Source organism: Jaculus jaculus, chromosome 9, assembly GCF_020740685.1.
Source record: "Jaculus jaculus isolate mJacJac1 chromosome 9, mJacJac1.mat.Y.cur, whole genome shotgun sequence".
Lineage (NCBI taxonomy): Eukaryota > Metazoa > Chordata > Mammalia > Rodentia > Dipodidae > Jaculus > Jaculus jaculus.
Genome location: NC_059110.1, coordinates 113167358 through 113195235, shown reverse-complemented (window position 1 = coordinate 113195235; position 27878 = coordinate 113167358). Strand labels below are relative to the sequence as shown.

Genomic DNA, 27878 nt, shown 5'->3' with positions numbered 1-27878 from the left:
GTGAGGGAGAGAGTCTTGCTATGGAATCCAAGCTGGCCTCAAATTCACTATCTAGCCCAGATTAGCCTTGAACTTGGAACAATCCCCATACTTCAGCCTTGTGAGTGCTATGGGATTGTAGACATGTGCAACCACACCCAGATCAGCCCATATCTCTTTCAAATTCAAGATATAACATGCTCATTTTGATAATAATATTATGCCTGGTTAAAAGGTGGTGAGGGTGGATACAACCTACCTTAGGTACATATTTGAAAGAACGCTTATTAACCATTATTTGGTTTTCTGAGGTAGGGTCTGACTTTAGCCCAGGCTGACCTGGAATTCACTATGTAGTCTCAGGGTGGCCTCAAACTCACAGCAGTCCTCCTACATCTGCCTCCCAAGTTCTAGGATTAAAGGCATGTGCCACCATGCCTGGCTACATTTTCTGTATACTTATTCTTGCAAATCAAGTGCACCATCTTGCATTACTAATCTTTTTAAAGTGCCTCTGATATCGTCCCTGTTAGAGTTGGTCTCTAAAGCAGGCATGTCTAAAACATCTGGACCTGACTTCTTAATCCCCAGGTATTATGAAGAACATAGCTTATGGAAAGACTGGGAACACTGTGGAGATATGTGTCCTCGCTGTTCTCAGAGAAACCAGTCCAACACAAAAGTTGTCCATGGCTTAGCTGTTAAGGTGCTTGCCTGCAAAGTATAAGAACCCATGTTCAAATCTCCAGATCCCACATAAGCCAGATAAACAAAGGTGAGGCAAGCATAAGGCCACGCATGCCCACTAAGTGGTGCAAGTGTCTGGAGTTTGGTTTCAGTGACTTAGGCCCTGGCATGCCAATTCTCTCTCTCTCTCTGTCTCACTCTCTCTAAAATAAAATTAAAGTTGTACAAAGACCACCCCAAAGTGAACTATGACACATAACTTGAGGAACATAGTGTAAAGAAGTATTTTTCATTTGATGTGTGCACATGTGTGTGTTTTTGCAGAAGGTAAGTGGTGTGGTATGTGCAGTGTATGCACATGTATGCAAATGTGCATGCTTTGGGGTCATGTGTGCAGAGGTCAGAGAATATCTGAGATCTCTTCACTCGTCTGTCTGTTTTTTTGAGATAAAGTCTCTTACTCAACCCAGAGCTGCTGCTTTTTTTTTTTTTAAGGTCAGCAAACCACAGTGATTCTCTGTTCTCTGTCCCCCATAGGGCTGGCTGAAGTGAGGACATCTCATCCCTTCATGCTTACACAGGAAGCACTCTTAACTTCTGAGCCATCTCCTCAGTCCCAACGCCATGATTTTATTCCTCTGTTTCCCAGAGGAAGGGAATATACATTCCAGCTAAGGGACTATCAGCACACACCTCATTTCCTGAAAAGTTGTCAGCATTGAATGACATATCTTTTTCATCCTTTAAGAATTTATTATGTTTTCACAAAGGCAAAAGATAGGTAGATGCCCTTTTATCTAGAAATCTGTTTTCTACCCCTTTTCTATCTGTCTCTTGTTTGGGGGAAATAAAGAACTGGGGAGTAAACTCTGGCCAACAACTCAAATAATGAAGCCAAAAGGACAGGGTAGTGTAACATGGATAAGGTAGTGAATTCTGGGAACAGGAGAAATGTCTCAGTATGACCTGCTGAAGCCAGAAAGACAGGAAGTCAAAGAGAGAAAAATCATCTCCCCAGAGAAGAAAGCTGAAGGACTTGAATCTCATGGTGTAGCTGAACTTGGCAACCAACTTCCCTCAAGAAGCTGTCAAAGTGAATTTTGGGATGTTTGTATCTGGGTTAAAAAAAATGACATCAAAATTTCAGGACTTGATAGTCTATCTGAAAATAATCAATGTTTCCCAATAAAGAGGTCTGAAAACAAAATGGGTGCTAAATCTGTCCCAGTGACCTTCTTGTTTTCATGTCAAAAGCCCCGTGTTTCACATTCAAGCTTTCCCTGTCAGCCTGACCTATAACAAATGGACAGTCACTGAAGCCTGGCTTTAGCCTCCTGGGTGAGCAGAAACGATTATGGCTATACACATCGCAATCACCCCGAGACAGGCACGGCTGCATGGTGCACACTGAGACTGAAGCAGATAGCACCAAAAGGCAGAGGGTCATGTGACTGGTTCTTGGAAGATGTTAAAGTAAGAAGGATGAGTCAGGAAGAGCAGACAGATGAGTCCTACTGTAACAGGAAAAGAAATCATGTTCCTATTCACCCTGAAAATATAACCAGGAAAAAAGTCTTGCTTAATTTGATAATCACTGATTTATCAACACAAACAATAGCAAGGAAAGAATGCAGCATGTGAGGACGGCAGCCCCTTAGCAGGGTATAAAAGGGGATGCGGGGTAGGGAGACTTCCAAACCTTCCAACCCACCTGATTGGAAACCTACCCAGAACCTCACCAACCTCAGACACCATGTGCAACTCCTGTTGTGGCTCCGTCTGCTCTGAGCAGGGCTGTGGCCAGGAGGCCTGCTGCCAGCCCAGCTGCATGCAGACCACCTGCTGCAGGACCACCTGCTGCCGCCCCAGCTGCTGCGTATCCAGCTGCTGCCGCCCCAGCTGCTGCAGGCCCCAGTGCTGCATCTCCAGCTGCTGCAGGCCCCAGTGCTGCATCTCCAGCTGCTGCAGACCCCAGTGCTGCATCTCCAGCTGCTGCCGCCCCACCTGCTGCATCTCCAGCTGCTGCCGCCCCACCTGCTGCAGGCCCCAGTGCTGCATCTCCAGCTGCTGCCGCCCCACCTGCTGCAGACCCCAGTGCTGCATCTCCAGCTGCTGCAGGCCCCAGTGCTGCATCTCCAGCTGCTGCAGACCCCAGTGCTGCATCTCCAGCTGCTGCCGCCCCACCTGCTGCAGGCCCCAGTGCTGCATCTCCAGCTGCTGCCGCCCCACCTGCTGCAGACCCCAGTGCTGCATCTCCAGCTGCTGCCGCCCCACCTGCTGTGTGTCCGCCTGCTGCCGCCCAGCGTGCTCCAGCTGCTCTTGCTGCTGAGCGCTCCCTGGCTCCTGCCCATTGTCAACTAGCAATCCCGATGAAGAACATCTGTGAGAGGAATCCTGAGGGCTCGTGTGTAAAACTTTAATTCCATTTGATTGACACGTTGGTTGGCCTACAATATATCTATTTCCCCTCTCTTACTAGCGTCCTGTCTCTTTCCAAAACAAACTTTGAATTTCCTCTAGGTTCCTTCGATCATATCACCCCTGTGGAAATATTTGTTCTCTGTCATGTTTCCTACATTTCAGATGCCTTGATGACTTAAATAAATCTAAATTTCATGGACATTCACACATAAAGACATTCTGTGTTGTCATTGTTCCTTCCTGTTCTTATCTGTACTTTATTTCTAACAAACACGAAGGCCCCTAAGCAGTGACTGCATGTGTGCTAGGTCTTTTCCTTGCTACTCCTCACTCCAGAACAGGAGTAGAGCTCCTTAGAATGAGGACTTGGTGGCTGTTCTCTGACCAAGATTAGGAGGGAGTGTTAAAGCCCCTGCCTGCCCACCTCAGCCATTGAAAGAGAGCTGGGCTCTTGAAGGACATTCTCCTGGGAAAAAACCTGGAAGAAACTTAAAGAATGTTATAGTAGTAGGAAAAACACGGGGTCTCAGCGAATTTCACCTCATTTGACCACCAGGAAGTTCTAGAGTATGAGAAGGACCTTAGCCCTTCCTCTCCTACAGGCAAGGCGGCTGCACCTTGCCAGCGTTACTCAGTTAGCTCTCGACGTGGCCTCTGGGAGAGGGAGGCGAGAATGCACATAGGGCTGACGTGTCTAGAGGAAGGGGACCGAGAGCTGGGGAACAGAGCACGTGAACAGTGTGAGCCACCTGCACTGTGCACTCACTCACATGAGTTTAAGGATGGGGGGCCACTGGAACCAAAGAAATGTAGGAAAAGCAACATATCTTCTACCCACCACCCCATTTTTCTTCTCTGGTCACCCCAACTCATTAGTGAAAATTACTAGAGGGCCTGGGGAGTTGGTCCAGTGGTTAAAGGTGCTTGCTTGCAAGCCAGCCAGCCTGGATTTGATTTTCCAGCATTCAGCAGATGCCTTGAAGTGGTGCATATGTTTGGAATTCATTTGCAGTGTCAAGAGGCCCTGGCATGTTCATTCTCTCTATCTCTCTTTACTCTCTCAAGAAAATAATATTTTTAATATATTTATTTATTTATTTGCATACATAGGGAGGAGATAGAGAACACACACACACACACACAGAGAGAGAGAGAGAGAGAGAGAGCAAAAGAGAAAGAGATTGGGCATGTCAGGGCCTCTAGCCAGTGCAAACGTACTCCAGGTTCTTGTGCCACTGTGCATCTGGCTTTACACAGGTACTGAGGAACTGAGCCAGGGTTGTTAGGATTTGCAAGCAAGTGTCTTCACCATGGAGCTATCTCTCAAACTCAATAATTTACATTTTATAAAAAAGAATTACTAGATAAATATCAGAGGCAAAATGTGTGATCATTTCTGTGATTTGCCTTGTGGAGCCATTAAAGTCACACCCTAAGAATCCCAAGCCCTTGCTTTTTATGCCCTTATTGGACCATTGGAACTGGAACTAACAATGCCGGAATGACCCATGTCATGCTGAATATACTCCTTCTTACCTGCACTGCAGCAGAGCCCTGCTTCACCACGCCACTGAGCTCAGCTGCCTTGGGCATAACTCCTCTCTTTGCTGGCTTGTCTCATGAAATGAGAAGCAAAGAGAGATAAGGTGACAGTGACAACTTTGATTCCAGTGGTCCCTTACATTGTCTCCTGGAGTCTCCTCACCACAAAATCAAGTACTTCTATTTGCAAGGTGCATGATTTATAAGGAGAAAGTACAGAATCCCTCAAATGGGATGGAGGGAGAGGTGAGTGAGGCTACAATCATGTGATGTCTTGATTTAAGCATTAAAATCATTGAGCCCTACATAATTGTCACTTTTAAAGTGTATACTGGAGCCTGAAAACAGCCTGGTACACATATTCTCTCTCTCTCCCCTTGCAAATAAATAAATTTAAAATATCAGAGAGATTTTAGATAACCAGATGATATGCCTCAAGGTCCAAAACAACAACAACAAAAGAAAAAAGTCAAATGCAATATTAGCGTAAAGAAGGGAATAAGAACTATCATGGTATAAGTTAATGAAATAAAGATTAAAAACAAAGCAACACAAGTAATCAATGAAATGATGAGTTGGCTCTTCAAAAAATTAGCCAAACTAATCAAAACAAAGAATTATTAAGCTAACAAAATTACATATGCAAAGTGATATTATAACAGATATCCCTGAAATGTAGAGGATCATTAGGGAATATTTTGAAAACTTGTATTCCAATAACTTGGAAAATCTAGAATAAAAGAAGATATTGCTACACTTTTATGAGTTAGTAAAATTGAACCATGAAAAAATCAACAACTTAAGTAGATCTATAATAAGCAAGGAAAGTGAACAGTAATAAAGAATCTCCAAACAGGGGCCGGAGGAATGGCTTAGAGGTTAAAGTGTATGCCTGCAAAGCCACAGGACCCAGGTTCAATTCCCCAGGACCCACATAAGCCATCTGCACAAGGTGGCACATGCATCTGGAGTTTGCAGTGGCTGGACGCCCTGGCGGCATGCTCATTCTTTCTGTCTATCTGTCTGTCTGTCTGTCTGTCTGTCTCTCTCTCTCTCTCTCTCTGACTCCCTCTCAAATAAATAAAGAAAACTTAAAAAAAAGAATCTACAAACAGGAAACCTCAGAAGCAGATGTATTCACTGCTGGGTTCAAATGGGTCTTTATAAAAAACTAAAACCACTAGCCGGGTGTGGTGGCGCACGCCTTTAATCCCAGCACTTGGGAGGCAGAGGTAGGAGGATCACCATGAGTTCGAGGCCACCCTGAGATTACCTAGTGAATTCCAGGTCAGCCTGGGCTAGAGTGAGACCCTACCTTGAAAAACCAAAAAAAGAAAAGAAAAGAAAAACTAAAACCAGCTGGGCGTGGTGGCATATACCTTTAATCCCAGCATCTAGGAGGCACAGGTAGGAGGATTGCTGTGAGTTCGAGACTAGCCTGGGACTACAGAGTACATTTCAGGTCAGTCTGGGCTAGAGACAGACCATACCTCAAAAGAGAGAGAGAGAGAGAGAGAGAGAGAGAGAGAGAGAGAGAGAGAGAGACAGAGAGAGAGAGACAGAGAGAGAGGGAATGAAAACCAATGATTCCATAAAACAGAAAGAGAAGGAGTGCTATAAAACTCATTCTATGAATCTAATATTATTCTGATACCAAACTTGGAGGACACAACAAAAAAAAACTAATGGCCACTTTGCTTGATAACACAGATATATTCAATATACACTCCAGTATACAAGTGTTTTTATCAAAATGTCAAAGAACAGTTAAGCATTCAAACTAACTGAAAAGTTTTTGCAAAGATTAAAAAGGCAGAGTGAATAAGAATCATATGAAGATATTTTTGAAAGCTAAACAAAATTCCATCAACGGAAGGTGGACATGGCTATTGTTTTACAAATTTACCTGATTACATATGTCACTTCATACTGTTCAACATTTTCTGAAATGTTTAAATTGAGTGTATTTCTATAAAGTAACATCATTGAATTCAAAATAGGGTTCATTTTCCTTTCATTAAGCATAGTGATTTTTGTCTCTATTTACATTATATTATCACTAAGAAATTAAGAAAACCTAATGGTAGTACAAGTCAGCTACATACAAAAAATTTACCAGGTGTTTATTTAAGAAAATGAACTATGTGCTATCATAAAATAAGTGATACCTGACAAGTCAAGCCTGTTTTGCTCGCCATGCTTTCAAAGACATACTAACACCATGTGCCCAGGCACAAACATACCCACGTCCGCGGATGATATTTTCAAATGTCAACTGTGTCAAGCCCATTTCCAATTTCCTTAGTATTTACCTAACCATTCTTTCATCATAGTATTTTTAATTTTTTTTGTTTATTTTTCTTTATTTATTTGAGAGAGATAGACAGAGAGAGAAAGATGCAGAGAGAGTGAGGATGGGCACACCAGGGCCTCCAGCCACTGCGAACTCCAGATGCATGCGCCACCTTGTGCATCTGGCTTACATAGGTACTGGGGAATTGAGCCTCAAAATACGGTCCTTAGGTTTCACAGGCAAGCACTTCACCATTAAGCCATCTCTCATATCATCATAGCATTTTTAAAAGGCAAAGAGAAAACAGGTTAAGAGGAAAAATTGTATATCAAAAACCAATTATTCACTCCCTAATACTATAGGAAATAGGAGAAGGACAGTTCAGCTGGGAATTGTTTGTTAGAAAGGTCCACATGTTAATTACTGATTCAATTAATTAGAAGGTGAGTGGAACCTAGAAGGGAATACATAGACTGATGTTTTTTCTGCTTTTGAGTTCCCTCTATAAAAATTTTTCGTTTCGGGGCTGGAGAGATGGCTTAGCAGTTTAGGTGCTTGACTGAGAAGGCTAAGGACCCAAGTTTGATTCCCCAGTACCCGTGTAAAGCCAGATGTTCATGGTGGGGCACGCATCCAGAGTTTGTTTGAATAAATAAATACACGAATAGTTTTAAAAATTTAGTTTTCTAGAGCTGGGCATGGTGGTGCATGCCGTTAATCCCAGCACTCGGGAGGCAGAGGTAGGAGGATCACTGTGAGCTCAAGGCCACCCTGAGACTCCATAGTGAATTCCAGGTCATCCTGGGCTAGAGTGAGACCCTACCTCGAAAAGCAAACAAACAACAACAACAAAAAAATAGTTTTCTAAGTTTTTCTAAGTGGTTTCCCATGTGGGAGAAGAAACATGAGCCTTGGGATGTGAAAAGGGGATTTAGAGAGAAAAGAGAAGAAAGTGCAGAGAGCTCCTGCCATACAGGGGGCAGGAGGGACTGAGACCCCAAGAGGGATTAGGGGTCTCCCCGCATCCTACCAGAACAGGAACCTGGAAGTTCAGGAGAGATGGACAGCCAGCAAGGAGAGAGCTGCTTATTTTTTAAAAATGTGTTATTTATTTATTTGAGGGGAGGGCAAAGAGGCAGATAGAGAGAGAATGGGTGTGCCAGGGCCTCTAGCCACTGTAAACAAACTCCAGATACATATGCTGCCTTATGCATCTGGTTTTACTTGGGTACTGGGGTATCGAACCCAGTTATTCAGGCTTTTCAGGAAAGTACTTTAACCACTGAGTAACCCCACCAGGTCCCGTCTCTGCCTATTTCTTAGCCCACAGGGACCACTTTACAAACAGGGGCCTTCCTTATTTTTAGAAACAGTGGTCACTTAGCTAAGGTGAAGAGGTTTTCTTTTTCTTTTTCTTTTTTTGTATCCTCCCTGTTGTCACTCCATTATTTTATTTTTATTTTTATTTATTTGACAGAGAAATAGAGAGAGAGAGGGAGAATGGGTGTGCCAGGGCCTCTAGCTGCTGCAGACGAACTCCAGACGCACGCGCCCCCCTTGTGCAGCTGGCTAACGCGGGACCTCCAGCTCTACAAACACAGCATTTTGATATCCTGTTATTTGAATCTTTGTTTTCTAGCTCTCTGATTTTCTTCTGGTTTGCTTTTGGGCAAATAAAATCTGAGAGTTCTATCTGATCAATAGTTTACATTAAGATAAAAGAGAGTAGAGTGAATCTAAAGAGCCAAGCAAGTTCAGATTGTGAGTCACAGTAAATGCAAGAACCCTCAGGCACTTAACGTGACTAGGAACCTCGGTCTTTCAAACAGAGGGTGTGGATCAATATAATGCCAGGAAGACAGTAGGTCAAAGAAGACCTTTGCCAACAGTGGAGAGTTGACGGTACCAAGTCTTACGGTACAGGGGACCTCTGCAGCCAATTTTTCCAAAGAAACCCTAAGGATGAATTTTGGAAGTTTCCTTCTGTTGATAAGGATACAGTAAAGGTTTCATTTCTTTAAAAAGTTCTGTATGTCCTGATGAAAGAGAGGTCACAATTCAGAATGGGGAAGAAGACGGTGTCCTAATGACTTTGTGACACTGTCAGGGGCCTGGGCTTCAAGTGTAAACCTTCTGACCCATCAGGCACATACGAAAACAAACCCAAGAATGAGCTGGAGTTTTGCCCTCTGTCCATGATCATGGGGATATAAGAATCATCATGACCCACGGGTTCAATTTGGTGACACAAAGTGACAATTATTTAAGTAACCAGAACCAAGAGGCAGAATGTCATGTGAAACTAAAGCAGGAAAAGCCCTTAGCAGGTGGGATAGGGAGAGCTGACACTGAGTCCTAACACACCAGGAAAAGGGATCATGTTTTCCATTCATCTAGAAAATTTAACCAGGAAAGGAAACTTGCCTAATTGGATAGTCACCTATTTATCAACACAAACACTAACAGGGAAAGAACGCAGCATGTGAGGACGGCAGCCCCTTAGCAGGGTATAAAAGGGGATGCGGGGCAGGGAGACTTCCAGACCTTCCAACCCACCTGATTGGAAACCCACCCAGAACCTCCCCAACCTCAGACACCATGTGCAACTCCTGTTGTGGCTCCGTCTGCTCTGAGCAGGGCTGTGGCCAGGAGACCTGCTGCCAGCCCAGCTGCATGCAGACCACCTGCTGCAGGACCACCTGCTGCCGCCCCAGCTGCTGCGTGTCCAGCTGCTGCAGGCCCTGCTGTGGTGGATCCAGCTGCTGCAGGCCCAGTTGCTGCATTTCTAGCTGCTGCAGGCCCACCCGCTGCCGCCCCAGCTGTTGCATCTCCAGCTGCTGCAGGCCCCAGAGCTGCCAGTCTGTGTGCTGCCAGCCCACCTGCTGCCGACCCTCCTGCTGCGTCTCCAGCTGCTGCCGCCCCACCTGCTGTGGTGGATCCAGCTGCTGCAGGCCTTCCTGTTGCCGACCCACCTGCTGCCGCCCCACTTGCTGTGTGTCCAGCTGCTGCAGGCCCCAGTGCTGCATCTCCAGCTGTTGCCAGCCCTGCTGTGGTGGTTCCAGCTGCTGCCGCCCCACTTGCTGTGTGTCCAGCTGCTGCAGGCCCCAGTGCTGCATCTCCAGCTGCTGCCGCCCAACATGCTCTAGTGGTTCCTGCTGCTGAGGGCTCACTCACTCTCCTGTTCTTCATCAACCAGCATTCCTGATGCAGAGCCTCTGTTAGAAGAACCCTGAGATGACCACCAATTATAAAGCCCCAGATCCAGCCGAGGTTGAGTTTCGCCTACAAATACTCGGCTCCCACTGGTACTCTGAAATGGACACAAGCTGGAGCTTTCTCTGAAGTCTGTTGAATATTATCTTTGTCCCCAAAGAGCAATTTGTTCTCTGCCACATTTTATAAAATGGAAAACTTTCTACATCTGAAATAAATCTAAATTTCAAAAGCATACAAATAATAATGCATCCTGTCTCCTTATTTCTTCTTCTTGTCTGCCTAGTTTTGCCTCAGCTCCAAATAAAGAAAGGCAGCAGCAGGCAACTGTGGGAGTGCCTGCTCTCTTTATTCTTTCCACTGCCCTCTTCCTCTTAATACAGAAGGATGCTTTCATCCACCAAGTGCATGGACCATCTTCTGGGGATCCCCTCTGCCAGAAGAGCTAGCTCTAGGCAGTTAAGTGTCTAACCAACCATATGGTGGACACATTTCTCACCTCTCTCTGAGTAGTCACATGCCAGCCCAATGCTCCAGAGGTCCTCAGTGGCATTGGAGCCCAGCTGTGTCCAGGGTGCTCCGCTCATGATGTTACTTTATCTTGGTTTTGTCCTGAGCCATTCCCCAAGTTTCCTACAGTGTACCCGGGGATCATTTCCCAAATAAGATCCTAATTCTCAAGTCCCTCTGTCTGGGGCTCCTTCTCAAGCATGCCATCTGTGGCACTGGAATTCCTCATGTCAGCACCCATGCCCTAAACCATTCAAAACCAATATGGATAGTTGTCATGGGGTCAAGTTCACCCCTCAGATTTACTCTCCAGGGCCACGGTAAACTTTCCGCAACACTGCTCTGCCTTGTTTCCATTGTTTTGTTGTTGTTGTTGTTGTTGTTTTAGGTGTTTTTTTTTTTTTTTGCATAGCTGTTGGACTGTGTCTTCCAACTTTTTGTATCATTTAACATATTTTTCATGAGTGTGATGTGTGTATTCATGTTTGCATGTGGGGGGAAGCACATCCATGTGAATGTATGTGATGTCCAGAGAATGATATGGCATGTCTTCCTCTATCGCTCTTTGTTCCTCCACTTAACTTGGGGATGGGGGCAGAATCTCTCACTGAGTCTGGAATTCACTGAGTCAGCGAGACAAATTAGGTAGCAAGGCCCAGAGACCCCTCGCCCTCCTCTCCTCGGGGTTGGGATGCAGGCACGTGCCACTATAGCTGGCATTTATGTGGTGCTGCAGTTTCTGAGCTCAGGTCCTTATGTCTGTGTGACAAGCACTTTACTTACTGAGTCAGCCCTCCATCCCCTTTACTGTAAGCTTTTACATATCAATATCGACAGCCTTAGCACAATATCACTCTCATGTAAAAAAAAAATTACTAGTCTTAATGAAGTACTTACTGTCAGAAGCTCTCTGTGGAGTATTCTATCTTAAAGTCATAAAATCTGAGTTGTAGCCTAAGATTCAAAAACATAAAAATCACGTATGTTTTCTCATATGTCGAGTCTAGACTTTAAATATGCATATATGTGTTCATTTCATATGTGGAATCTAGCATATATATAAAACATATCATATAATTTTATAATATACATTAAATCATATATAATATATAATACAATATAATAATATATATAATTATATAATATATTATATAGTAAAGTACATAATATGTATTATATAAATATATATATATATATGACATGAAAGTAGAAAGATCATTCTGAGAGGGGAAGAAGAAATCTGAAGGTGACGGGAGATGAGAACAGACAGTGTAGGGAGATACATGAAAACAAAGTATAATATCATGCTTGTGGGAAACACCATCATGAAGCTCATTGTTGTATCGGCTAAACTTAAAAGTTAATCAAGAAAATATAGGAAGACAGAAGTATAGGTGGATCTACATGGAGAGAACAAGGTGACCAGTAGGATGCAAGAGGGAAGACAAGGAACGTACTTGAGGGTGAATATGAGCAAACTACAGTGGTATGCATCTGTGACATGAGATGAAAATGTAGCAGTGAAGTCCATGATAAAATCAGTTATTAGCAGATAATACTATACCCGGAAGCCACAGATTGTTACCAAAAAATTTCATGGCCAAATGTAGGTTCCCTTCCAGAAAGTTGTTGGTCAGGGAGGCTACGCATGCCCCCAGCACATTATGGGTCGGATCAAGGCTCTTGGTTGCCCACCATAACTAGAGGGTAAGACCCTATTGCTGAAGACACCACATGCTTGGGCTGAAGGACACTGAGAAATCAAGCTGCAGCTGAGCTGAAAGCCTCCTCCCTGTTGACTAGCTGTCAGGATGCTGCAAACAGCCATGCAGCCTGATGGGGAGAAAAGTTATCAATAGTCTTAACCAGCAGAGGACACTGCAAGCTTTACAGCTGACCAGCCAGGTCAAATGTACCAAATGTTGTGATAGTGGTTTGTCTGTTATGGGGAAAGTAATAGCTCTCTGATTAGATTTCAGGTCCATTCCACTGGTGGGAATTCCTGCCTGATAATGAAGCCTGATCAAAAGCCTGAAGCTGGGGAGGTCATAAGCCCGAGGGGAGATACTACCACTGCTGTCTGCTTAAGTGAATATATTACGCCCACCATACTGCCCTGTAAACACTTACATACATGTCCACATATTAATGTTACTATCACTTTTGGTGTGAGAAGCTTCTCTTTGCAGATGGCGGTGACACTGAGAAGACTCATCAAACTCCTGATAAGAGACAGTGGAATGTTCAGCACTGAGACATCTCTGTCATCCCTCTAAGACTCAGGGTCCACTGGGGAAGAGTTGGCAGAAAGATTGTAAGGGCCATAAGAAAGGGAGAAGTACTTTGCGGTATTGTCTTCCAGACATGAAGTGGCAAGGCACCCATGACATCACCATGATGTCTTGGCCCAACATTTTACATTAATAATTGAGGAGGGCAAATGAAAAAAACAATAACTGATAAAAATAAGAGACTACATGTGTAGAGGAGGGAGATCACTGGAATTGGACAGGGAAGGGGGGCTAATGCGGTAATTGGAGGGGATTGTGATCAAATTGTAGCATGTTTGTGTATTAAAATTCTAAATGAAATTATATGCATATAAAATAGGTACTGTTTTTAGCTTTGGGGAAATATTTTTACTTCATTTCACTTATTTATTACTTTCTTTTCAATTTTGGGTTTGAACATGGCCCTGCATATGCTAGACAAGTGCTGCACAACTGAGCTGCCTTCTTAGCACACCATCAAAAAGAAGTATTTCATTTATTCAAGAGAAAGGGAAAAAGAGGTAGGAAAGGAGGGGCAGATGTCTGGAGGGAGGGAGGGAGAGAGAGAGAGAGAGAGAGAGAGAGAGAGAGAGAGAGAGGGAGACAGAGGGAGAAAGAAAAAAGAAAGACAGAAAACAGGTGTGCCAGGGTCTCTAACCACCACAAACAGACTCCAGACACATGCGCCACCTTGTGCATCTGGCTCTACAATGGGCACTGGGGAACTGAACTTGAGTCCTATGGTTTTGCCAGCAAGTGCCTTAACCGCTAAGCCATTTGTTCTGCCTTCCCAACCTTTATGTAGATCTTCTTTCCCATAATAATCAAAAAGTCTTTCTTATATGTCTTTAGTTTCTCTTCTGTCCTCATTATCAAGCAAATCCAGCAAAAAAAAAAAAAAAAAAAAAAGGCCTTACCACTATGGACATGAAATTGTTTAAATAGTTCACATTCTCCACCATTACAAAGAAAAGCCCAAAATCAAAACATGCAAATCAAGTGTTCTACTAAGCAAGGTAATATGGTGAAAGTGTTGCAGTGAGCTTGGTTTTAAAATGCCTTCCCAGCTGCTGTGTGTCCAGCTGCTGCATCTCCAGCTGCTGCCCCCTACCAGCTGAAGTGGTTCCGGCTGCTGAGTTGTTCACTTGCTCCTGTTCTTCATCAGCCAGCATTCCGGATATAGAACATCTCTAAGCTGAGTCCTGAGGGGCCAGTTATGAAGCCTCCATTCCAACTGAGACTGATTTTACCCTCACCCCTTCCAGGTTACAATCTCTGTAAAATCAGCCCTGCTTTAAATTTTCTCCGAAATTTGTAAGCTATCACCATGGAACATTTTGTTCTTTGCAATTATTTTCAACAAATGAAGATTACCCCCCCCCCAAAAAATGTAATAAATCTTAATTTTAAAGGTATGCAAGTGTATATATCATCTTTCCTTATTTCTCTTTCTTGAATTGTTCTCTTTTGTCAATTTTTAGCTCATCTCTAAATAGGCCAAAGAGTGTAGCTGATGATTCCAGATATGCTAGCTCTCCTCTCTCTGCATACCTCTTCCTATGTAGGAAGATGGTCTCAGAGCTAGGGCACGGAACTCCCTGGCTTTCTCTAGTTGAACAGGAAGTAGTTGAACAGAACTCCAGCAGTGACGCATGCTCTCCATCACTTCCTCCCAAGTAGATGCGTGCCATGGTAGTGTTCCTCACGATCTCATTGGCATTAGAGCTCAGCTGTCTCCAGACATGGTCTACTCACTAAATGACCCTATTGACTTCCAGCCTTGCCCCATGTCAGTTTCCAACTGCATGGTGCTTCCTGAAATTATTTCCTTTGCAAACTTCTCTGCGTCTGTCTCAGAGGGCAGGTAGTCTAAGACAACCACATCCCTAGTATTAGTGCTACTTTGCTCCCACACAATTTTAAGACAATATTACTAATTAAGTTGGATCAGAGCCAACACTTGGGGTTGCTGCTTATTGGGCTCTTTATCTTCAGTCTTTTAGATTTTAGCTGTTGTGTTTGTTCATTGACAGTTGAAATTGCACATATTTTCACCAGTCCTTCCCAGGTAGATCCATACTTAACCCTACCCTGTCTGTGCAGCAGTAAATTTATACTGCCATTAGTGTCATAGGATCTAGATGCCTGTCCCTTCTTAGGGATTTTAAAGGATCCACCTACCAGTGAAATTTGCACATCTGTTACTAGAGACTGTGTGAATCTGCTTGAGCCAGAGTTTTGCCCATTATGGTATTTCCTGTAGTCATCTAGTCTCCTGTTAATATGTATGCTTTGTGGGTAGAGGGATTAACTAGTAAATCTTAGAGAAATGTGATGAGATTCACCACTCCCCCACGTTTTTTAAAGTTTTTGAAATTGCTCTAACTTCTCATTTTTATTTACAAACTTACTACAGAATAGAATAGTGGCCAGGATTTGGGAATCACAGGGTCTTATATACTCTTTTAAGTCTTAATAGCTTTTACTTCATGGCTTAAGGAAAGAATGTTCTCTGAATTTCACATCCGCTATGACCTCACCCCAGTAAACAGACTGTAAGAGTGACCATCACTGTCAGATTGTAGTCAGGGCCATGCAGACATTTTCATATCCAGTGGTCATTGTCAACTCTGACCTGCTAGCCAACAGATACACGGGTGCTGTACTTTCCTTTGGGTACTATAGTAGACAATCTCAGTTGCTGGGATGAACCTCCAGACCAGACCTCATTTATGGGAGGGAGAAGGTATTTATTTGCAGCTTAAAGATCCAGAGGAAGTTCCATAATGGCAGAATAAGTAGCCCCTCCCCTTTCACAGGACTAAGCAGAGAGAAAGAGAAAAGCCAAAAGCCCCACCACCCCCAGCACAGACAAGCACACTTCAGGAACTGCAGGCAAAGCCCAAGCACTTTGCTCATCTTAGGCTAGAATTCCCCAAATACACCTTAGGGCTGGGCCCTAGGGTCAGCCAACAGTGACACCCCCTCCAGCCAGATGGCTGGAGATCTAAGAAGCTTTAATACAATTCCTGAATCTATTGGGGAACATCTATTCAAATTACCATGGTACTTTTTGGGAAAGACTGAGGAAATTATATATAGTATATAGGTATATATTTATATATACTAATATATAATTTACTGTGGACCTTCACCCTGCAGGATTGTCCCAATTTCAATTAATGATTCATAGTCCTGAGAAATCTATCCATATTGGAATGCCTCTCCAGTAAAAAGCATACATCTCAACCTACATTCTTACCCATTCGTTATTATATTCTTTTAAAGATAAACATGCATAGAGGTGTAGTTCCATATATGTGTTTAACCACAGAGCCAGTATTTATGGCTATCAGTTCTGGCTGCCTGTTTTTGCCTTTTGAAGACTTTCAGAGTCACTTATCAGTTTCCACAGAGCCCTGTGAGTTCTGTATCACATTAGTCCAGTTGTTGTTCCTAACTTGCTATTAAGTACATAATTATATCTACATTAATTCTAGAGTTAAGTGATCTACCTCAGCTGTCTGTGGTCTTATCCCCTTTACTCCTGGAGAGCTAAGGTCTACTATCATATTTGCTATCAAAGGCAAACAGGAGCTACTGAAGTTGTCATTCATGCATACTCTTTCCATGTTAATACCATGCCTTAGTAAACTGAGTCTCCTGTGCCAAGCAGGGAGCAGGGTCAGCCCCCTGGGTTTGGAGGTCTCATGACTAACTCTATTCTTATGTATCTGTTTCTCTGTACCCTTTGATCTTCCCTCCTCTTCCATGGGTTATGTGGGACCAGATAAGTCTGTACTAGTCACCTGTAGTCATGTTTCCTCAAAACTTGGTAGCTAAAATACCACAAGTTATTATCTCTGCTTTTGTGCACCAGGAAATCTGGTCTGCTTCCTTGGGTGTCACAGGGCTTGAATGAAGGCATTGGCTGGCACTGGGGGCTCATAGGAGGGGCCAGCCCGGGAGAAGCCCAGCCCACTGTCACTTCTGGGTTGTTGAGCATCTTTGGTTTCTTGCAGTGGTTGGAATGACAAGGGGGTTGTTCTCGGCTTTTTGCCACATGACTCTCTTCCATGTAGCCTCTGGATTCATCCAAGCCAGCAACAGAGCAAGAACCAGGAGAGAGCTCTACCAAGAGGAAAGTTACAATCTTTCATTGCTTCACTGAATGCTGCCATATTCTGCTGGCTCGAAGTTACTGGCTCAAGGATAGGAAATTACAAAATACTAAAGAGGGTTATTGATGTTTCAGTCCATAGTGCTCAAAATTCAGCAGTTATAACTCAGTGTCAATTTCTCTTTTGCCTAAGTATCATCAGTTGAAATGTGATTATTTTTTTTAAATTTTTGGTTGTTATTTTATTTATTTTAGAGCGACAGACAGAGAGAGAAAAAGGCAGAGATAGAGAGAGAGAATGGGCGCACCAGGGCTTCCAGCCTCTGCAAACGAACTCCAGATGCGTGCGCCCCCTTGTGCATCTGGCTAACGTGGGACCTGGGGAACCGAGCCTCGAACCAGGGTCCTTAGGCTTCACAGGCAAGCGCTTAACCGCTAAGCCATTTCTCCAGCCCGAAATGTGATTATTTTTGTCTCTTCTCTCCTTAATTGAAACTGACATGACTGAGTGTAGTATGGACAATTTTAAAGGGTGGGACTCAGATTCCAGTCACATTGAGATCACCTGAGGAACTTCATAAAGCCTGGATCCTCAAGTCTAAGCCTAGACTAACTGGATAAAAATTGTTCTGTAGAGGAGCCAGAAATAGTTCCTGGAACACCAGCAGTCTCTGAGGGCCGCTAGCTCAGCGGCAGTGATTCCGTGTACACGGCTCCACAGTGAGAATTCTCTCCACCTGGCTGGAATAGAAGAACTCCCTACTCGTAATCACAGTCTTTCTGTGATACTTTCCTTTCAACTTTTCCCCCATATACAGTAAACCCAGCCCAGACCTTGCCTTCCTCCCACCAAGTATCCTAGTTTGGGATCATGTTCTCTAAATTACAACCACGAGCCTATGAAAAATCAGGTAGATCAATTGTTTGCTAAGCAAATAGTTGTGATGAAAATACTGTAATAGGCTTAGCCTTTAAATGTTCGTGATTAAGGTACTGGATGATGACATCACATAGTTACCAAACAGTCTTTACCTGTTTCTTTACCCACAGAGAACCAATAATGGGCTGGCACTCTTCCTCAATTTAGGAAACACCATTGCCTAGCCATTTGAATGAGATTTTTATGCCCTTTAAGACTTTAATGTGTATCCACCATGAATAAAGGCACACTGATATCCTCTCTTCTAGGTGTATGTCTGTGTACACACGCACACATGTGTGTGCTATTGTGTAGTGTGGTGCGTGTCATGTACGGTATAGATGTGTTTGTATGTGTGTGTGTGGTACTGTGTAATGTGGCATGTGTCATGGATGGTACATACATGCTTGTGTGTGTGCAGATGCATGCACCCCACAAGCATGTGTGCAGAGGCCAGAGGAGACTGTCAGGTGACCTCGCATCACCCATCTGAGTATTTGCTTGAGAAGCATTCTCTTCCTCAACCCAGAGCTGCTGTCTATCAGTGAGTCCCAGTGATTCTTTGGTCTTCACTCACTGAGTATGGGGGTACAGGTGTGCAGGGCCATGGCCATCTTTTTTTTTTTTTGGAGGTAGAGTCACACACTAGCCCAGACTGACCTGGAACTCACTCTACAGTCCCAGACTGACCTCCAACTCACAGTGATCCTCTGATTCTGCTTCCCGGGTGTTGGGGATTAAAAGTGTGCACAACTATGCCCATGCCCATCATGCCCATCTTTTTATGTGGCTTCAGAGAGCAGAACTTGGTGGTCTGTGTCCAGGTAGCCACATATATGTCAGCAGCAAGTGCCACCAAAGGAAGGCCTGAAGGCTGACATCCCTTCCATGACTGAATCTTGAAGCCGGAGGGGTTCAAGTGCATTTATGGGGCTCAAAATCTTAACAGATGGAGGAGGTCCATTCTGGGTGGATTAGAACAAGCAGCAACAACAGGGTCATCTATGGGAAGGTCTAAAGAAAGCCAGGTTACCAGAGACAGAAGGAACGTAAGCCCACCAGGCAGAACTAAGAGGCCTGAATTTTATGGTATCCCTGAACTCCACAGCCCATTCTCCCCAAGAGGCTTTAAAACTGACTTTTAGACTTTTGCTTCTGAAAATGAACATAAACAACAGGCCATCGCTCATTTTGCCACCTCAAAGTCTCCTGTGACTCTTATTTAAATATCTAGGAAATGGACCATGGCCCACATGGGGTAGGGGCATAACCACATGGTCGGCATGTTGTTCTCACTGGTCTTTATTTACTTATTTATTTATTTGCAAACAGAGAGAGATAGAAGAGAAGCACATACAGAAAATGGGTATGTCAGTCAGAGCCTCCAGTCACGACACATGAACTCTGGGTGCATGTGCCATTTTGTGCATCTGGCTTTGTATGGGTACTGGGGAGCTGACCTCAGGCCCTTAACTTTGCAGGCAAGCACCTTAACCACTGAACCAGCTCTCCAGCTCTCTCACTGGTCTTCTGTAGTTAAGGCTTGTGTGCTCAGCTGACCCATTATGGACGGGCATTCAGGTTCCTGTAATTTTAGCACCCTGGGTCGCCAGCAACAGTATGGGCTTGTAAGAACCATGACTCCCTCAGGGTAGACGGCTGTGATATATGCAGTGAGAATAAGGCATATAGCAACGAGACACGCAATGTCATGTGACAGCTCTTCGGGAAGAAACTAAAGCAGGAAACACACTTAGGAAGTGGCTCAACAAGAGCTGACACTGAGTCCTAACACACCAGGAAAAGGAAACTGTTTTCCATCTACCTTGAAAATTTAACCTGGAAAGGAAACTTGCCTAATTTGATAATCACCTATTTATCAACACAAACAAAAACAGGGAAAGAATGCTGCATGTGATGGCAGCAGGCTTTTAGCAGAGTATAAAAGGGGACGTAGGGCAGGGAGACTTTCATACCTTCCAACCCACCTGATTGGAAACCCACCCAGAACCTCCATCCTCAGACACCATGTGCAACTCTTGTTGTGGCTCCGTCTGCTCTGAGCAGGGCTGTGGCCAGGAGGCCTGCTGCCAGCCCAGCTGCATGCAGACCACCTGCTGCAGGACCACCTGCTGCCGCCCCAGCTGCTGCGTGTCCAGCTGCTGCAGGCCCCAGAGCTGCTGCGTGTCCAGCTGCTGCAGGCCCCAGAGCTGCCAGTCTGTGTGCTGCCAGCCCACCTGCTGCAGACCCAGCTGCTGCATCTCCAGCTGTTGCCGCCCCACCTGCTGCAGACCCCAGTGCTGCATCTCCAGCTGTTGCCGCCCCACCTGCTGCAGACCCCAGTGCTGCATCTCCAGCTGCTGCCGCCCCACCTGCTGTGGTGGTTCCAGCTGTGGTGGATCCAGCTGCTGCCGCCCCACTTGCTGTGCGTCCAGCTGCTGCAGGCCCCAGTGCTGCATCTCCAGCTGCTGCCGCCCCACCTGCTGCATTTCTAGCTGCTGCCAGCCCACCTGCTGTGTTTCCAGCTGCTGCCGCCCAACATGCTCTAGTGGTTCTTGCTGCTGAACACTCATTCAGCATTTCTGATGTAGACCACCTGTGAGAAGAATCCTGAGATTGATTTTGACCTCCAAATCACCCACATGGTTTCTGTTCACTATTCTATAAAATAAGCACAAGCTTGAATTGTCTTTTAAAATCTGCAAACTATCCCCAAGGAACAATTTGTTCTCCACCATATTTTCAAAAGTGAAGATTGTCCCATGTCTTAAATAAACTTGAATTCTACAGCTATATAAATGTGTACATGCCATGTCTTATTTCTTCTTGATTTGTTGTGTTTATTTGCCAAGTTTTTCAATCTGATCTGTGAATAATACAAAGACCATAGAAGATCAGTCCAGGTATAACGGTTCTGTTGCCTCAGGGCTCCTCCTCCTATAAAAGAAGATGGTCTCACAGAACAAACACATGGACTCTGAGAACTTACTCTGGTTGCATGAGATTATATGGCAGCAATGAGCAGTAGGTAAGATACTACAAGCAAGATCCTGGGAACAGAGCTCAAACAGTGGAAGCACAAGTGTTCAATCACTTTGCCAAGTGAGCTTGTGTCCCACAGTTTTCTCTGAGCACTCAGAGCCACAGAGCCTAGCTGTCTCTAGGGATGTTGTCTTCATTCTGTGACAGCTTCCTTACCTGGCTTAGATCTTGTCCCAAATTCACTGCACATTAAAACTATTTGGAGGTTCCATCTCACCCTGTCATAATAGTTATCATCAAAAATCACATGACCATAAATGCTGGTGAGGGAATAAGAAAAGAGGAACATTTATTCACTGTTGGTGGGAGTGTAAACTGGTACAGCCACTATGAAAGTAAATATGGGGAGCTAAAAATAGATCTACCATATGACCCACCTAAACCACTCTGTGAGGACTCTACATTCTGTTTCAGATACTTGCTTATCCATGTCTGCTGCTGCTCTATTTACAATAGCTAGGAAAAAGAATCTGCTTAGATGTTCATGAATGGATAATGTAGTTGTGGTATATATACAAAATACCATTTTATTCATCTGTCGTGAAAAATGAAATTTTGAAGCTCATAGGAAAATGGATGGATCTGGAAAATATACTAAATAAGGTGACCCATGTTCCAAAAGAGAGATGCCATGTGCTCTTTCTCATATGTGGATATCCTAGCAAGGGACTTTTAGATTTGTATGTAAGTTGGAGCAACAGTAGTAGACACTAGGAAGCTAGAAAGGGGCCATGAGTGGGAAGGAAATAAGGAGGAGGGGTAGTAGGTATGTAATAGGAAGGATGGGATATTGGGTACGGAAAGGTCTAAAAAGGGGTCAGAAAATGAGGTAGGAGAGGAGTGTAGGGATAGGCTCACCAGAACTAAATATGATATGAGTAATCCTTATGGAAATCCATTCATTCATTAGCCAATCGTATTTTTATCTTTTTAAAAAAAGAAAGAACTTGGGCAGAAGTATCCTACAAAAGTAGAGAATTCTAGGCTCAGAAGCCACAGCTTGTTGCAGGAAAATCCCAGTGCTTGGTGGTATACCTCGCAGGGAGTTGTTGTTCAAGGTCCCCCCATGAGACATCCAAAACAATATAGGCCATTGCTAATCCCCTTGGTTTCCCACCAGAAGTAGACAGTAACACCCTAAGGCTGGAGACATATTAAAGGACACTGAGAAGTCAGGATGGACAAGAACTGGAAGCCTCCTCCCTGTTGACTAGCTGGAAGGGGCTCTGCAGTCTGCTGGTAGAGAATGGTCAACAGTAATCTTATCCAGAAGTGGAACCGGGGAGCTATACAACCAGCCAGCCAGATATGATGTGCCCACCTGTGTAAGAGTGGCATGATTGCTATAGGGGTAACCAACCATGCTCGGATTGGAGTTGAAGCCCACTCCACAGGAAGGAATTCATGCCTGGTACTGAAAACTTAGTCAAAAGCTGATAGTTGTGAAGGTCATGGGCCCTAGGGAAAAGCTACTACTGTTGATTGTCTAAGTAGATATGTTATGCTCATCAAATTGCCCTTTAAATATCTATGTTTATGTCCATAGATTAGTGCTGCACTCACTTTCGGTCAGGAAGGCTTCTTCATGCAGGTGGTGGTAACTGCTGGGCAGACTCAAGACTCATCAAACTCCTGATGAAGAGAAGGGACAGCTGAGCATTCAGCATCAAGTGGGACATGTTTATCACACCCACTGAGGTTCAGGGGAATATTGTGAAAGAGGTGGCAGAAAGAATGTAAGAGCCAGAGGGTGGGGAAGGGTGCTGGGGATGCTGTCTTCTGGACATAAAGTGGCCGTTGCATTCATAATCTCACAGCAGCTGTCATTACCTGCACAATAGTGGGTCCATCATCATGATGGAGGAAAGCAAAAAATAAAATTAAAAAAAAAGCAAAACCCCAGCATCAAGCTGGAAGAACTAGTTGAAAAGGAAGAAAGGGTTATATGGAAGGAACATAGGGGGAGAAAAGAAAACGATGAGATAGGATTGTTATCAAAATATAACATGGGGCTGGAGATATTGCTTAGTGGTTAAGGTGCATATCTGCAAAGCCTAAGGACTCATGTTTGACTTTCCAGGTCCCAAGTGAGCCAGTTACAAAACGTGATGCAAGTGTACAAGGTTGCCCATGTGCACAAGGAGCACATACATCTGGAGTTTGATTGCAGTGGTTGGAGGCCCTAGAGTGCAAATTCTCTCTCTCTGTCTCTCTCTCTCTGCCCCCATCTCATTCTCACAATCTAAAAAGGTCAGTCTGGGCCAGAGAGCTTGCTTAGTGATTAAGGCACTTACCTGAGAAGCCTAAGGACCCAGATTTGATTCCCCAGTACCTACATGCCCTGTCATGCCCATAGTCTCCCCCTCTGCCTCCTTTGCACTCTCTCAAAAGTAAATAAATAAATAAATAAAATATTTTTTAAAAAGTCAGTCTCTTGTGCTTGCCTTAATAAAAAATATGTGTATTGGGCTGGAGAGAAGGCTTAGTGGTTAAGGTGTTTGCCTACAAAGCCAAAGGATCCCGGTTTGATTCTCCAGGACCCACGTAAGCCAGATGTACAAGGGGACACATACATCCGGAGTTCATTTGCAGTGGCTAGGGGCCCTGGTGTGCCCATCCTCTCTCTCCCTCTCTCTGCTTCTTTCTCTCTCTCTCCCTCTCAAGTACATAAATAAATAAATATGTATGTGTATATATATATATATATATGTATAACACATATATATATGTATAATGTATATATAAAATAATATATATAGTGCTATTCTATTTATGAAACATTTATAAACTTGTTAAAATAACAATAAGCAATAAAAAAAAATGGGGTTGAAAATCTGGCTCAGTGGCTAAGGCACTTGCCTACAAAGTCTAAGGACCCTGGTTTGATTTCCCAGTACCCATGTAAAGCCAAATGCACAAAGTGGCACATGTATCAGGAATTTGCAGTGGCCAGAGGTCCTGGTGGGCTCAATCTCTTTTTGTCTGTCTCTGTTGTCTCTTTCTGCTTGCAAATAAATAAATAATAAAAAATAAACAATTGTTTGTAGATATTAAGTGTTCATTAATTGTTGGAAGAGTAAAATGCAGACCACTTTGATCTTGGGACAGTTTTTGGGACAGTGATTCTTTTTAGTACATATGAAGGGAGATGCACCAAGAAAAAGACATATAGTACTTGGAGATGAAAATATGCCTTTAGCCTTGTGCTATTGACTGCTTCATTAATAATCACTACAATATATGCTTTTTTTGTCTTTTTGAGGTAGGGTCTCACTTTACCCCAGGCTGACCTGGAATTCACTATGTATTCTCATGATGGCCTCGAACTCATAGCAATCCTCCTACCTCTGCTTCCTGAGTGCTTGAATTAAAGGCTTGTGCCACCACACCCAGATCTATATGCATATTTTAAAAATATATTTCCAGTATTATGTAGTGATATACCTATTCCCAGCAAGCGCAATGTGACATCACCATCATGGAGCAAAGACCACTGTGGTGACCTGCAGAACACCTTGGCTTCATAGTCACAGCAATGAAATAAGCAAAACAATACAGTGGTTACTAGGTCCACTATTACAGTAATGGGAATATTAACAACTCTTCTCTGAAGAAGCGGGGAGGGTTACCCAGAGCCTTAAACATAACTCTATCCACTACTGTGTTACTATGAATATCCAGAGTAACAAAAAGTATTTAAAATGCAGATGAACTGAAATACTTAAGTTCTAAAGAATAGTAGATGAAATAATGAATGAATGAATGTATTTTAAAATCAAATAGATATTGGGCCAGAGGGATGGCTTAACGATTAAGGCATTTGTCTGCAAAGCCAAAGGACCCAACTTAACCAGATGTACAAGGGGGCACATGCATCTGGAGTTCATTTGCAGTGGCTGGAGGCCCTGGTGAGCCCATTTCTCTCTCTCTCTTTCTCTGTCAAATAATAAAATATTAAAAAATAAAAAAGAGATATTAACCAATGGTCTATATATCTTCATTTAGTTTAAACATTAATGCATATAACTTCATATCAGGCCATATAATACTGTTTAATATATGTTGATTAAAAGCTGATTGGAAGCCAGGCATGGTTGCATATGCCTTTAATCCCAGCAGTCGGGAGGCAGAGGTAAGAGTATCACTGTGAGTTCGAGGCCACCCTGAGACTACACAAATTCTTGTAATGAGGGCAACTTAACAAGGTGGGTGTCCAGCTTCAGGAATCACCGGGACAACCTGAGTACTTTTACAAACTTCCTATACCTTGCCAATTGAAAGAAACTTATGCTGCACATGCACCGGGAATCAGCAGTTTGTAACACTGCCGGCGACTTCACCATGCAGCTAACTGCGACAACTTTTGGTTTAAACCCCATGGTTATCTATGTATTGTTCCACAATGATAATGTATACTGAGTAATTGGAAGGTGAGAGGTTTATTTTATTTTATCTCATGGCATTGGGTTCAAACGCAGGACCCTGTACATAGTAAATAAGTGCTCTACCCATGAGCCCAAAGAGCTTTTTCAATCTTCCAAAATTTACATAGAAACCTCTCCCCAAATAGTGGATCAGTCTTCATTCTATGTGTTTGCTATTACTCTATCCCTGTGGCTCCAGCAAATCCTTTGGAAATGTCCCTCAGGATACACAGTAATCTAAATTCATTATTTTATATTCTTTACAGACACAAGTCTATGACAAAAGCATGCAAACCAAGTGTTTGCTGAGTAAACCACCACCATAGAAGTACTGCAGTGGGTTTTGTCATTGAAGAGTCTTAATTAAGGTGCTTGGTGACATCATCACATTTTAGCTGAGTATATTCTGCCTGCCATCTTCTTGACCAACAGAGAACAGAAGAGGAACTGAATCAGTCTTATTTTTACAACCTTCATGACCTAGCCATTTGCTGGGCAATTTCTGCCCTTCATGCATTTACTATGTCTTCATGGTAAACAAGTAAACAAGTACTAGTTGATATCCTTTCATCTACATTTGTGTTTCACACACATGTATATATATATGTATATATATGTATGTATGCATATATGTATGTACTACATGCATATATGCATGTTTTATGTAATAATGAAGAGTGTCATACAATATACCACTTGAACATGAATCAGGAGTGGCATCTACTCTCAGTAAATCTTAAGACCACAGGAAGGTCAGGTGGACATGAGAATAAAAGTCAAAACCTCTGAGTCATCTACAGGAGTTTGGAGGTAGAATTGGAAAAGAAGGGGTATGTATCAACATGTTCTGTGGAATCCAGAAAGACAGATTGACAATAAGTGTAGGGGGGAAAAAAAGCCAACAGGGCAGAGCTGAGGGACTAGAACTTGATGAAACAATGGAACTCTGTAACCCACTGTCCCCAAAAAGGCCTTTAAAAAAAGTCACTTTTAGAGGTTTGTTTCTGGCAGAAAAAAAGGGAAAAGATAAACCAGAAATATCAAAAAAAAAACTTTACCATTCATTTTTAAGCCTTGAAGCTGTTTAGGAATTCATAAGATTTGAAAAAGGCAGCAGAGAAGTCCTCGGGTTCCTGGTCACATGCCAGTCCTCTTCATACGTAATTTCTATGCCCATGAGCCATCAGAGTGCTGTGGCTTTCCTCTGGGTCACCAGAAATAATGACAGCTCTGTAAAATTAATGATTGGCAAAGTGGAGAGAGTGGTGCTGTATACAAGGAGAATGAAGAAGACGGTAATCAGACACACCTTGTCAGGTGACAGCGCTCTGGGAGGACGCTGAAGAAGAAAGACACAGCAGGTGTCTAACACACCAGGAAAAGGAAACATGTCCATCCACCTGGAAAGAGCCAAACAGGAAAGGAAACTTGCCTAATTTGATAATCACCTTCAGATCAACGTAAATAATAGCAAGGAAAGAATGTGCATGTGAGGACACCAGCCCCTTAGCAGGGTATAAAAGGGGAGGTGGGGGCAGGGAGGCTTACAGACCTTCCAACCCACCTTCCTGAAAACTCATCCACAACTTCCATCCTCTGACACCATGTGCAACTCCTGCTGTGGCTCCATCTGCTCTGAGCAGAGCTGTGGGCAAGAAACCTGCTGCCGCCCCACCTGCTGTGTGTCTAGCTGCTGCAGGCCCCAGTGCTGCATCTCCAGCTGCTGCCGCCCCACCTGCTGCAGGCCCCAGTGCTGCATCTCCAGCTGCTGCAGGCCCCAGTGCTGCATCTCCAGCTGCTGCAGGCCCCAGTGCTGCATCTCCAGCTGCTGCCGCCCCACCTGCTGCAGGCCCCAGTGCTGCATCTCCAGCTGCTGCCGCCCCACCTGCTGCAGGCCCCAGTGCTGCATCTCCAGCTGCTGCCGCCCCACCTGCTGCAGGCCCCAGTGCTGCATCTCCAGCTGCTGCCGCCCCACCTGCTGCAGGCCCCAGTGCTGCATCTCCAGCTGCTGCCGCCCCACCTGCTGCAGGCCCCAGTGCTGCATCTCCAGCTGCTGCCCCCCCCACCTGCTGCAGACCCCAGTGCTGCATCTCCAGCTGCTGCCGCCCCACCTGTTCTAGCTGTTCTTGCTGCTGAGTGCTCACTCACTCCTGTTCTTCATCAACCACCATTCCTGATGTAGACCATGTGTCAGAAAAGTCCCAAGAGGACTACACTAAAGTCTTCAGTCCAACTGAGATTAAATGTGGCCTCCAAATATCCTATCCTGACTCCTGCCTTCTGATCATCCTTCTCTTCTAAAATGAACATGAATTTGAACTTTGTATAAAATTTGTTAACTATCCCTTTATTACCATGGAATAATTTCCATTCTGGTATATTTCCAGAAGAGGAGATATCCTTATATCTTAAATAAATAAAAATTCTAAGATACATAAATATGAAGATATCATGGTTA

General features: G+C 43.9%; 2 protein-coding genes across 4 annotated transcripts; both read left to right on the top strand.

Annotated features, from left to right (window-relative positions):
* The first annotated feature begins 2419 nt into the window (after nucleotides 1–2419).
* Nucleotides 2420–10084, top strand: LOC101600220 (keratin-associated protein 4-3-like). 3 transcript variants are annotated; one of them, XM_045158634.1, is made up of 2 exons: nucleotides 2420–2640; nucleotides 9682–10084. In XM_045158634.1, exons 1-2 carry the CDS (start codon nucleotides 2420–2422, stop codon nucleotides 10082–10084), a joined length of 624 nt encoding a protein of 207 aa, XP_045014569.1. The 3 variants fall into 3 exon arrangements, with proteins under 3 accessions (XP_045014569.1, XP_045014570.1, XP_045014571.1); XM_045158636.1 differs by lacking the exon at nucleotides 2420–2640 and adding an exon at nucleotides 9521–9660 and having other exon boundaries at nucleotides 9766–10084; XM_045158635.1 differs by lacking the exon at nucleotides 9682–10084 and having other exon boundaries at nucleotides 2420–2995.
* A 9898-nt stretch (nucleotides 10085–19982) lies between these two features.
* On the top strand, nucleotides 19983–27556 carry LOC123463441 (keratin-associated protein 4-4-like). Its single transcript, XM_045158981.1, is given in 4 exon segments — nucleotides 19983–20122; nucleotides 20156–20404; nucleotides 27066–27477; nucleotides 27479–27556. Coding segments are annotated over 4 exon segments (879 nt in total).
* Nucleotides 27557–27878: the final 322 nt, after the last annotated feature.

Bases quoted from the DNA above. Each gene is read 5' to 3' on its own strand.
- LOC101600220 (XM_045158634.1), top strand. From the start codon at position 2,420: ATGTGCAACTCCTGTTGTGGCTCCGTCTGCTCTGAGCAGGGCTGTGGC. The intron at 2,641-9,681 runs GTGCTGCATCTC...TGGTGGATCCAG, and splicing joins TCCAGCTGCTGCAGACCCCA to CTGCTGCAGGCCCAGTTGCT.